This window comes from Vigna angularis, chromosome 11, assembly GCF_016808095.1.
Source record: "Vigna angularis cultivar LongXiaoDou No.4 chromosome 11, ASM1680809v1, whole genome shotgun sequence".
Taxonomy (NCBI): Eukaryota; Viridiplantae; Streptophyta; class Magnoliopsida; order Fabales; family Fabaceae; genus Vigna; species Vigna angularis.
Window position 1 is genome coordinate 23,966,656 of NC_068980.1, and position 13,133 is coordinate 23,979,788.

The window sequence follows — 13,133 nt, forward strand, 5'->3', positions numbered from 1 at the left end:
AATGTAAAGGTATTTTTACACTATGGTGTCTCTTATAAAACTTTAAAGTAAACGTTTTAAGAAATAGCTTTTGGTACAATTAATCTCAAACGATTTGATGATTTTGGTGTTACGTAAAACAATTTTATAAGCATCAGATATCAACAAATGTAAGTGATTCATCTAACCAAATAAACACACACCTTTTTTACTTATATACTTTCATGTGATAAGCTTTTTCTTGGACAAACGATAAGTACACAAAATCTAAAGCATGATATACATTTAATACTTATAAATGTTTATCCTATGTTTTGCAAGAATGTTGGCAACTTTGTTTCTTACAAGTGGTTCTCTAATTGAAGTTTCAACATCAAATATCTCTTAAAAAGTCTCCATGCAAACTACTTTTTTTAAGAAGCAGAATCACAGTCCTACAAAAGAGTGAACCTTGTTAAGTCCTATACTTTACTACAATTTAGAAAAAGGTTATCTTATCTCAACCGAATAAGTCATCACTAGTAGAAAAAAATGATTTTTATAATGACTTATTATGAGAGGTGAAATTCACCTGTCATAATAGGTTGAACAGTGATATTTTTGTAATAACTAGATACTATTCCAAAATTAAAATTATGTTTAAAACCTATTATGACAAGTATAGAAAGACTTATGATAGTAGTTCTTTACTATGATTGTTAATAAATCACCTATCATAATATGATGGATGTTATGACAAAATTGGAATTATATTGAAAACTTATTATGAGAATTCTAGGAAGACCTAGTAGGTCTCAGTCCCTAATTTTTTCACTTCATTTGAAGTACTTGAAATACACTAGAAGGGGGGGTTGAATAGTGTTAATGAAAAAAATTTATTTTCGTAACCCTTTTGATATAGCATGTTGTCGAGTTTTAATTTTTTCTTATAAATGCTAAGATGTTCGACCTAATGAATGAGTATAATATATAATTATGTTTGACATGTTATTCAGAATGTACACTACAGAGTTTGTAAAAATTCTTATGTTAAAGAATAATCGTTTAGCTTGGAACGTTCTTGTATTTAGAAATAAAACATAACTGCAGGTTTTATAAAAGAAACGTTTAGACAAGAGAAGAGATAATTGCACATATATTTTTATATTAGTTCACTCTAACTAAGCTACGTTCAGTCTCATCCGCAAAGGGTTCCACTATAATCTTCACCAAGATTACAACTGAGTATTCGCATCACTCTTTGTCTTCTCAGTTAGCGAATAACCTCCTATTATCCTAGACTGGATGACTATTCTCATCACTCTTGGTCTCCTCAGTCAACGAATAACCTCTTGTTACCCTAGACTTGATGAGTATTCGCACCACTTCTGGTACTAAGCAATCATGCCTAGATTTTCTTAACTCAACTGATTTCAACAAGTGTTTTAATTCTCTTCAAAATTGCCATCAAAGATTGCTTACAAGTCGTTTAGACAATTACTCTCACAGAGCGGATGTGATTACAATACAATACAGTCTAAACACTTGCAAATGTTTCTCTCTTTTCGTTTTCTCTCTTTCTTACAATCAATAAACAATATTACAATGAAGCTCGAGAGTATTTCCTTTCTTCTTTTCTCTTCTTCTCTTTTTCTGCTCAGATATTTTCTTTTTCATGAGCTCTTTATGTGTTTTTCTTTTGAATGCTTCTCAAAGAATGAATGTTTCGTTGTATGTTATCCTTTTCTTTTTCTTTTTTTACATAGAAAGATCTTCTATTTAAAGGCTTTTTGGATAAGTTTCCGTTAGACTGAGCTCTTGGTCTTGATTCTAGTGTCCACTCTTTCTTTATGTAAAGTAGCCATTAGTTAAAGTCAACTTGTCACAGAAGCCATGATTTTTCAGTACTTTGCTTGAAGTAGGTTGTACTTTCTTTTAGACACTGTTTCAAGTGAAGAACATTTTGTGCATATCAGTTTTGTCTCTAACGTCCAATTCTGATATTTTATTTTGAAGCTTGTGGATGCGTGTAGAGTAGCTCATCTACAAACAATAGAGTAGATTATGCATGCGACAAATATGTCGTTTCTCTTAACACTTTTGTTGTTTTTCAACGTTGAGCATTTAATGTCATTTAATGTTTGCTTAGAACAACAAAGTGCTTTCTGATTTCCTACCATTGAGGTAGTGTTTAATAATTAAGCTTTTCTTCTAAAGATACCAAGCGTTGAGTAAATTCTTCATCGTTTGAATGAAGTAATAGTTTAGCTCATGGTATCATTTAGACTGATATAAAAGCTTTTTGTTATTTTGTCTTTTTATAGCAATAGCTTTTAACATGTTATGATTTTCTTTGTGTTTTAATTTTTAGTCTTTTAGAATGTTTTTATCAACAACGTTGTCTTGACATTGTTTCATTTTTCCAAGAGTTAAACTGAATACCCTTTGGGTGTGATAGGCTTTACACGTTTAGCTTCAACTCTCTTACACGCTTTTGACTTAATAGTCGTTTAGCATTGCGTCTGTGTGTTTTGACTTAGTTGTTTTTCATTTTCCTAAAAGCCTAAGTGTTTTCCTAAGGTTTTTTGTGTTAGGGATTTTGGTCCCAGGTCATATGTTTTCTTCCTATGTTATTTTCATATTATTATTTCGTTTAATGTTATTTGGTTAAACTTCAAAACATGAGAGCGTTTAAGCACATAGACAATTTTTTCTTAACAATCTCCTCCTTTTTTATGTTTCACAAATAGACATCTAAATGATATATAATCTTTCCTAGTTCTATGCAGAGACTTGTGTTTTATGTGTTTTGATTCGTTGTGTTTTACTTCTTTTATTGTTTTTATCTTTTGCATGCGGGTAAGTGGACACAATCGAGATGTATAAGACAATATTTAATATAACGAGTGACAAAAAGTATAGACTAAGACATGAATTAAACAATAGAGCAAATACAATAAACAAAAAGCAACAACTTTCACATTTAAACATAAAAACATATTACATGAATGTAAATATAGACTTCTAAGAATCTGGAGACTTCCCTCGTTTTGTGTTATCCAAACTTCTAGTGTACTCTCCATGAGTACATACTCCTAGATGTTGACGCGTCTATTTTCTTTCTCTATTCTCCCCTTTATTTGATAAACATCAAAAGGGAATGAGAGAAAGGACATCATAGACCGATGATGGTGGAAGTGAAGGGAGATGAAGAGGGTCATGAAGGGATAGGACGACATGGGGATGGAAGGAAAGGCATGAATAAGGTGAAGCAGAAGGCTCAAAAGGGAGTACTCCATCACACATAAGGGAAAGGAGATGGATAGAGCGGTTGAAAAAAGAAGAGGAAAATTCAAATGGAGCCAAAGAAGGAAGGATGAAAGAGAGGTAGTGGTGTTGAGGTAAGGAAGGGTTCAACTGTGAAGGATATAGGTTAGGTGGAAGAACCTTGTGCGTAAGGCAGGTAAGTTCTGATTACATAAGTAAGAAGGTATGTTGGATTATCATATTCATCTTGTTCCGGTGATCGGACGAGATGACGATGATGGTCAGGAGATTTGGAAGAAGGCTTCATCGGTTTGGAATGTTGAGAGGTTGGTGTTAGGACAAGACAAGCTCGTCTAGTGGAAATCAGGAGTGGGTGACACTCAACTAGTCTAGAGTAACAGGAGTTATTTGCTAACTAGGGATACCATGAGTGATGAAGAATACTGTACAATCTGGAGTGAGTGAAACTCAATTAAGCAACGTATCAGGGGATACCATAAGTTCTGAAAATACTCAATTGTAATCTTGTTGAAGATTGTAGTGAAACCCTTTAAGGTTAAAGGAGACTGGACGTAGTTCAGTTAGAGTGAATCAATATAAAAATATTTGTACATTACTGTTTTATTCTCTCTTGACGTTTCTCTTATAAAAACCTGTAGTTGCTTTTTTGTTTTAAATATAAGAGCTTCCTATACTAAACGACTGTTCTTTAGAGAGGAAATTTCATCAAATACTGTAGTGAATATTCTAATCTTTGGGCTTAGTGTCTTACACTCTTGACTGATACACAATCGACTGGTCTGTTTGGGGATCAGTCGGTCTAAATTAGTTCATGACTAATCGGTCTGTATGATGACTGTCTAGACTCATTGTAACATCCCAAAAATACAGTGTAGAACCATATACGAGAATAATCACATGTTAACAATACTACAGATCAGTTCAACACTTAGCTAGATACGATTACGGTCGAACGACCTTACATAACAGTAGCGAATTTAAAACCGTAAGCTAGCTACCACTAGACCGAGCGGTGTACAAAATAACTTATACCGAACGGTCTTACAAAAGATAAAGCTAACAACAGACCGAACGTCCCTAAGGTTCGGCCTTCACTTCCGCTGCGTCTTCCAATACTTCTTCCAGCAGCTCTTCTCCTTCTGCTCACATCCACACAGATGATCATTGCAACAGGACAACAACAGGACGCACAACACAAACAAAAATGATAAACAGGGTAAGCTTACGTAATTTAATTAATGCAATAACAATATACAACGTTCATGATTCAATCAACAATAATCACATCCTAATTCATACACCATGGCATGCAAAGAACGACCACTTGACTCTGACTGTCCGGACTGTATGAATCCTGTGTAGCTACGACGTTCGTGCACCCAGGTGATGTAGTAACTAGGATACCCTCAACAGCTGTCACCCGAGGTTGATCCGTTCCGTCCAAGTTAACCTTATGGACTAGGACCTCCTTTCATTCCCACACATGACTTACTCCTCTCTACGTGAGAATGAGTAATCATGGAATATCAGGATAAACGCCCACTAAGCTTTGTCCACATTCATACTTTACAAATCAATAACCACTTTCTGAAATATTCCTACCTGGAATACTCGTTCATAATCAAACTATTTCATTCACATCACATTTCAAATTCTCTTATACTTCATCATTAATACATTCAACTGAAATAAGATCACACTTTCTCATCATAGCATAAGTCAGACTGGAAATAACACTTCTTAAAAATTAACATGACTGAGCATTCCCTATCCACTTCCATCAATAGACCCCTAAGAGTTCAAACTGGACGCCACGAAGCCTAGGCCTAGTATTAAGACTCTAGGCCGAACACCTTTTAAAGACCAACATTGTTTGACACCCAATATTAATACTGATAAGAAATTTTGAAATAATGAACACTATCGATTTTGGCTGAAAACTCTTATTCTAAAATGGTAATAATAGATTACTAGAAACGAGACCCAACATTTGGTTTAAGACCGAGCCCTGTAGAAACCGAACGCTATTGGACGAGCGTTGGTCCCAGACCAAGTACTTATCAGGAACGAGCGCTACTGAGATCGAACGCTTGGTCCAAGACCGAGCACTAACAAACTTACGTAAAACGAATGAATATATATATATATATATATATATATATATATATATATATATATATATATATATATATATATATATATATATATATATATATATATAAATTGCGCCACACCTATTTTTAATGAAAAATAACGATAACGTCTACGACTTTAAGTAGTATAAAATATGTTAACTCAACTGTTTAGGAAACCTAAAGAAGGACTACACTTATGTCGAACACTCATTTACATATAGCTAATATTATAAAACGATCTTCATTTAACGAATTCCTTTCTAGAAGCAGAACTTAATATAGACGGACGCTCAAAGGAAAACTGAACGGTTAATACGAACTCTCGGTCACAGTTTACCTAATCCTATATATTATTACAGAAAGACTCTTAGACATCATCCCTAGAGCATGAGAAATCAGTTAAGACCAAGCACTACCAAGAAGAACCGAACGCTCACTAATGACGCTCGACCATACTATCACCTTTACTCAGAGTACTACAGTTTGAATATCAAGCCCTATCTCAACTCAGTTCACAACGTATATCAGTCATCCATCCACACATCCAAACAAGCAGTACACGCATATTTCATACTCATCAAATAATCAAACAACGTATCATGCAAACATACCAACGTTCAAAACAAGAATTTAATCAAATTATATAAGCTTTCCTTACCTCTATACGTAACCGAACGCTCAACGATGCAGAATAGAGCTCCCCACTACCAAAGACTTAACGTTCGACAGTTACGTTTTTAGGAATACTGAACCAAACAGAAACCAGAAACACTCAGAATTATACGATTCACTCAGGCGACCAGAAATAGAAGTTTGCACGCGAGAATAAACGAACGTGCTAAAGAGAAGGGAACTTATCGGCTTAGAACCACAAACCGAACGGTTTAAACAAAAGCTCTTGACGACGGGAGTGTTCAAACAATGCCTGAGAAGTGACCGGAAGAAGAAAAAGTGAGATTTTCTTAGAGAGAAGGTGGAGATTTTAGAGAGAAGGAGGAGAAAATGGTTTCAGCAGTTTGGAGAAGAAGGAAGGCATGCAGAGAAGTGACACGACACTTGAAATTTGGCATTAAATACTGCCGTCACCCAAAACCGAACGACCACTCTCCTGCAGCCACCTGTTTTCCACTGACTGAAACACTCACTCTCTCCTTGACACATGGATTCCACTACTTGGGATTTTGAGTGTGTTTTAATGGGATCTGACACTCGTCGATTAACCACCTAGACTAAAATTGATCTGTGGCTAATCAAACAATTATATGATACATTATGAATACATTTATAAAATATTTAGATATGTGAAAACATTCTGACAGTAATTATTTATAAAATTATTTGTCTTAGAATGTATTTCTTCAACTTATTATTCCTTTTTCTAACACTGAAAGTTCTTCCTTTTCTTTTAATTTTATTTAATATTTTATAGTAGTTATTACTTTTTTTATCAATCAAACATTATTACCAAAAAATATTTTATGTTAAAATGAATTTTGTATAGCAATGTTTAGTTGATAATCAAATTGTTTATGTTAATAACTCATTTTTCACGATAGATATATGATATCTTTCTAATTGAAATTAAATTAATTGTGATCCAAATTATGAAACAAATTAATTTTCTAATAGAAATTGAATCGATTATGACATAAACTGCTTTTTTATAATTATCGTATGAATTATAATAAAAGTTACACTTTAGATTCTTGTGAACATTAATTATTATAGTTGCTTTTTATAGTAGTAATCAAATCAATTATTATACAAATAATACTTTTTAAACAATATCATAATTAATTTGTATCATACTTCAATTACTATCATTAAATTAATTATTATAGTTATCTCTTATAATAGTATTCACACACAAATGATTTTGTTAATTTGCTTCGTATTTTTTTATCAATAGGAACAAACTAAGTTCAAATCAACGTGACACCAGCCTAATAAACTAGAATGAAGCTCTGGTGACAATTTTCACCTACCGTTTACTTTAATAATTTGTATTACAGTTAATTTGATTACCGTTAAAATTAATTTACATAAAAAATTAACCATCATTGAAAGTAAAAACTAACGCATCGAAGATCTTCACTATCGTCAAAATTTAATTTCTAAACTTCACTAAGATAAACAAGTCAAAGTCAAAATTTAATCTCTATACTTAGTTAAGAAATACAAGTCAAACTAAGTATCTGATAACCAAAATAGAATGAAAATAAAACCCTTGTAGAGCATTGACTTTAGAAGATGATCTTTCTATTTTTTTTATTATTATTATTTTCTCACAACTTATTTTTTTAAAAAATAAGTCTAACTCAATTAGACCATTTCCCATAACCATGTAACATTTACTCAGGTTCATTCCCATTCCAAACATTTTCTGTACCTATTTGGTATTTTCCATGTCTTTAATAGTTATACGACACAATGTTTTTACTCTCAGAAACATCCATTTCACTGCAAAATGTCCAATGCAAATGACATACAAGCATAAAACCCCAGAAGAACGATATAATATATGAGCAATAAAAGAATACATGTTTTCCAGATGCAAAAGTTGCACGAATAAGCTTTTAGGTACCAAAACCCCTATATTATCTAAAGCTGCTCTTAACAGAGACCCTACAAACTAGAATAAAACTTAGAAACCACATCTGGCACAATTATAATACTTGCCACCTTCTAAACGAAATAACGTGATGCAACTATATGCTGAAACTGGAACCACTTATAGCTAAACAACAAAAACTACATCGGCTAGTTTTGCGGTATGGTTTTTATCAAAACCCAATGACATAACAATGAAATAATGAGTGATCTATGTAGCCCGCTACAAAAATGCATAACCTGTAATGTCTATATCGTGAAACTGCTTAATGTTTTTAAGCAGTTTTCTTGTTTGGCACAAAGACATACTTGATCAGCGATTCCTTGATGGAAAGAAGCTCAGGGAACTCTTTCTTCAATTTGGTTCCATCCATCTCATTGTTGCTCCGTGGAGCTACGATCACCTTGGCTTGCTCTTCAAGGTTGAAGTTGACCCACTTGAAGCTTGGATCAATGTAATCCCTGTACATCTCAAGAATCTCGTTGTGGCTCACTGCCCCAGGATTTGTGAAGTTCCAGATGCCCCTCAAGTTTCGCTTCGCCATCTCAATCGAAATGGGCAGAAGTTCATCCAAAACGGTCATGCTGTTTGGAATGTTGACGACTTTGTTATAACGAGAAATCTTGGTGATGAAGTTACGTGGATTACTCAAGTCGGATGAAATTGGCATGCGAACCCTGAGGGTGCACACATTGTCATATTCCTTCAAGAGCTCTTCAACCTGAGAAATATTCACATCCAAATTATAACACATAATCGTAAGAATAACCGAAAGGGAATGAGGAGACAATAACATAAGTGAGCTTACCATAGCCTTGGTTTTGGAATAGAAAGAACCAATGAAATTGGGTTTGTCTTCCTCCTTAAAGCCAATGCCAGAACCCTCTGGATGAGCTTCATCGTACTCAAATATGCATCCAGTAGCATAATTTATCATCAAGATTCCATGCTCTTTGCTGACATCAGCCAACGTTAAAGTCCCAGCAACGTTGGTGCGGATGGTTTCTGTTTTATGGGATTCACACCAATCAACATTGGGTCTGCCAGTCACTCCTGCAGCATTAAAAATGTGAGTAGGCTTCAGATTCTGAATATCAGCCACAAGTGATTGACGATCCTCTAGGCGCCCTCTTCCATATTCATAGGAAATCCCTTGTTTTTCACACAATTTCCCCAGCAAACCCCCAATCCAACCTGTTCTTCCATAGATCAAGAACTTCAGAGGAGGCTTCTGAGAAGAGCTAACATTCTTGGATGTTGGAACCACCATTCGAGTATTAGTTGAGACATATGATGCAGGTTTCTCTTCATCAGATCCATCAAAGTGTCTCTCCAATCCACCAGGCATCATCAGCATCCTTGGATGAGGAAGCAATGCACCACTGACATCACCCCACCAATCAGGATTGTTGATATACCAATCCATGGTTTTCTTCAAGCCCTCTTCCCAAGTTGTCCTCTCAGACCAACCCAAGACCTTCAGCTTTTCATCATCAAGAAAGTATCTCTGGTCATTAAATGGTCTGTTCTCCACAAATTTTATACTAGTCTCTGAGTCCATCTTAAAAAGCCTGCATATATCTTTTGCAACATCAATAACTCTCCTCTCCTTCTTAGTACCAATATTGTAAACATGCCCAACCTCTCCCTTGTGAAGGATAAGTTCAAAAGCCTCTGCAACATCTTCACAATATAAATAACTCCTTACATTAGAACCATCCCCATGGATTGGAAGAGGCTTGCCTTGCATGGCCAGGAGAATGAACTTTGGAATTAACTTCTCAGGAAACTGATTTGGCCCATAAACATTGTTCCCACGTGTTGTGATAACAGGTAACCCATATGACCTGCCATATGCCATGACAAGCATTTCCGCCCCAGCTTTTGTTGCAGAGTAAGGATTTGTGGGAAGTAATTGAGAAGCCTCGTGGTTTCCAACAACAGCATCCTCATCTGTCTCTCCATAGACCTCATCAGTGCTCACATGGATGAACCTCTTTATCTGGCCAGTTACCTTGCAGGCTTCTAAAAGGACATGAGTGCCATATATGTTGTTCTTGGTGAACTCAAAGCTGTTGCCAAACGAGTTGTCAACATGGGTTTGAGCAGCAAAGTGCATTATTGTGTCAATGGACTCGGTAATCAGTAGGTAGTTGACAAGATCAGCACTTCCAATATCTCCCTTCACAAACTTGAAGTTGGGAGATGATTTTGAAGGAGTGAGGTTCTTCAGATTTGAACAGTAATCAAGCTTGTCAAGAACAACAATTTTGTACTGAGGATAACTCCTGATAAGCCGGTTGGCAACATGAGATGCAATGAACCCAGCAGCTCCAGTAATGAGGATATTTTTTGGTGTATGCGTAGCCATGTCAACCAACTTCTACAATAAAAATAAGGTAAAATCACAAAAAACGTATCAGAATCACAATCACCAAATAATAAACAAAAAAAGAACAAAATATCCATTTTGTATTAAATCACACATTAAGTAAAGGGTTGCCTAACTTATCCCAAGTACAAAATGGGTAAAAACCTACACACAGTACCATAGGTTCTCTTTCTTTCTAGTATTATCCCATCAGAATTGGGGTTTCCCTGTGTAAATATGTATGATAAAGAGTCCCATTAAAGGTGATTTCATTCTATTAAGGTGAAACTCCATATCGGATTTGCAATCAGAACCCCAATTTTGCATAAGGTTATGTTAGACAGCCACATTAAAGGTAAGCCACTTTAGCATAAGCTCTAACACGAGGAAATCAACAAACTACAACAGCTGTTATGGTCATTTTCAGCATTGCAGGAGGTGATAGTTTGAAACCTCCCTGCCCTGTGTGCAGGGTTAAATATACCATGAGGATAGCGTCCATTTGATGGTAAATGAAATGATCTAGCGGGTATAGCAGCAAAGCTCACACAAATCCAATGGAAAGAGTAAAACAAAACAGCCAAGGGATTATGTGAACATATATTCTTGATCCGGTTTCTATCAGATGAAAAGTACAAAAACAAAACAGACAAGGAAATTGTTATCGTTATTATATAATAATAATTCTGCTACCAACTTTCAGGAAAAAACGAACAATGAAATAGTTAATAAATGAATAAACAAATAAACAATGTAAAAAAGAAAAACAGAGATTAATAAACAAAATATGACTCAGATTCCGCTCAAACAGTACGAACTGCAATGAAATCTTCACAAAACCAATTACCATTGCTCAGAAAAACAAATCCAGCACAGATCTGACTATTTCACAACATTAAACCGAAACGATCACGTGGATCAAGACTGAAGAGAATCACCAAACAAAAATACCCTCATAATTATCACAGATCCAACAAAAAGAGCATCACCCAGAACACAAAAAATCATGCATTAGCCCAAATATCAAATCTTTAGGCAGCAAAATTCAGAAACACCAAATGGAGCCAGCGGCACCCAGATGATACAGAAATAGAGAGAGAAACAGGGGAAAACAGAGTAATGAGAAGAACAACTTACGAATTGTAGACCGTGAAGCGAAAAAGGAGAAAAGACGAAGGCAAGAAAAAATTCTTCAGAAAGAGAAGGATGGAAAATGGTAGTTCCCAGATTTAGATTTGGACTCTACACACTTTGAATGTATATATACACACACTCTGTATGAAAATATGATCAACAACGAGTTTGAGATAGTTAAGGGGAGCCAGAGGATCATATAGAATGACCAAAATGCCCTCTCTGATTGGTTTATTTACGCGGGCCCCATCTCCCATTTTATTTTTAATTGCATGAATTAAACTAAATTCCATTTGATTTATGACATTTGTCTTATGAAGCCTTGCTGTTTGTAGATTGATTGCATCTCATATATATGATATATATAATTTATGACATTTGTCTTTTGTTTTCTCATCATTTCTTTCTTTTAAAAGAAATTTCACCAATGTGATATCACATTCTGGTTGTCCATACTCTCTCAATAATCTCTAAAATTAAGTATATTTCACAAAAATTTATAATTATTAAAAGAATCTTTCACAATTATCTCATTCCTTTTTAATTATCTAATTAATGGAATATAAAATTTTAGATTATATGTATATAACACCTTGTACAAATTAAATAATGTATTATAATTTTAATTTTTAAATATATTCCAAATCTAATAGTATATGTTAGTTTTACTAAAAAAAATTGTTTCCACTAAATAATTAAGAAGAAAATTATATTGATTGTTTACGAAGGTTTTACATTTACCACCTATTATATCATCTAAGAAATTAAGATTTTCAATATATATATATATATATATATATATATATATATATATATATATATATATATATATATTTGAAAGATCCATTCCTCGTCTAATATTTTATTCTCTTTCAATTTAATTGTGAAAATAATTATTTTTAAATCACCGCACCAGTAAATTGAACATATACTTTTGAAGATGTCATAAAGTTCATTTAATAATTTTTATAATATGTTTAAAATTATTATTATTATTAAATTATAACATTAGTAATTTTTAATTTGATGTAGATTGAAGAGGTGTGACCGGTAGACATGTAGAGACCACCAACAGACACGGTTTAAAATTATAATTGAGTATTTATATATAAAAAATTTCTTTTATGTTTAATTAGAATATTAGTTTCTCATAAATTTCAACGATTTATTATATTAAATTATATATACGCACTATTAGACTTTAGATTTATCGTAAATCTTTCTTTTAAAAAATGTACACATAATATAGTATGCTCCTTCCGTTTTCTCCTTATATACGTAAATGTGAAAACATGTTTTATCCTTAATTAATATATTATAATCAACTTATAATATCATATTAATGAATATTTATTTGTAAAAATATAATACATTGAAATTATTACTAATTGTCGAAATAACAAATTTTAAACGTGTGGAAATGTCCATTTCATTCATTACTTAAATCACTCCATTTACTTCTATTGTTTATTTTATATGTATGAAGTCTCAATTACTTTTAGTTGGGATGATTTTAATGTTTTTAAAATAACAAAACATAAAATAAGAAACATCAGTATTTATGAGAAACTTAATAATTTACACCTCAATACATTTGTGGTTTGTTATATACGTGTTGGTAATTAATTAACTATTA

At 33.5% G+C, this 13,133-nt stretch overlaps 1 protein-coding gene across 2 annotated transcripts; it reads right to left on the minus strand.

The window, feature by feature from the left end:
• Nucleotides 1-7,867: 7,867 nt before the first annotated feature.
• On the minus strand, nt 7,868-11,647 carry LOC108334115 (trifunctional UDP-glucose 4,6-dehydratase/UDP-4-keto-6-deoxy-D-glucose 3,5-epimerase/UDP-4-keto-L-rhamnose-reductase RHM1). Of its 2 annotated transcripts, none has more exons than XM_017569764.2 (3): nt 11,501-11,647; nt 8,801-10,372; nt 7,868-8,713 (listed from the first exon to the last, which is right to left on the minus strand). In XM_017569764.2, the coding sequence occupies exons 2-3, from the start codon at nt 10,361-10,363 to the stop codon at nt 8,267-8,269; spliced, it is 2,010 nt and encodes a 669-aa protein (XP_017425253.1). In that variant the 5' UTR covers nt 10,364-10,372; nt 11,501-11,647; the 3' UTR covers nt 7,868-8,266. The 2 variants fall into 2 exon arrangements, with proteins under 2 accessions (XP_017425253.1, XP_017425252.1); XM_017569763.2 differs by having other exon boundaries at nt 8,801-10,375; nt 11,501-11,638.
• Nucleotides 11,648-13,133: the final 1,486 nt, after the last annotated feature.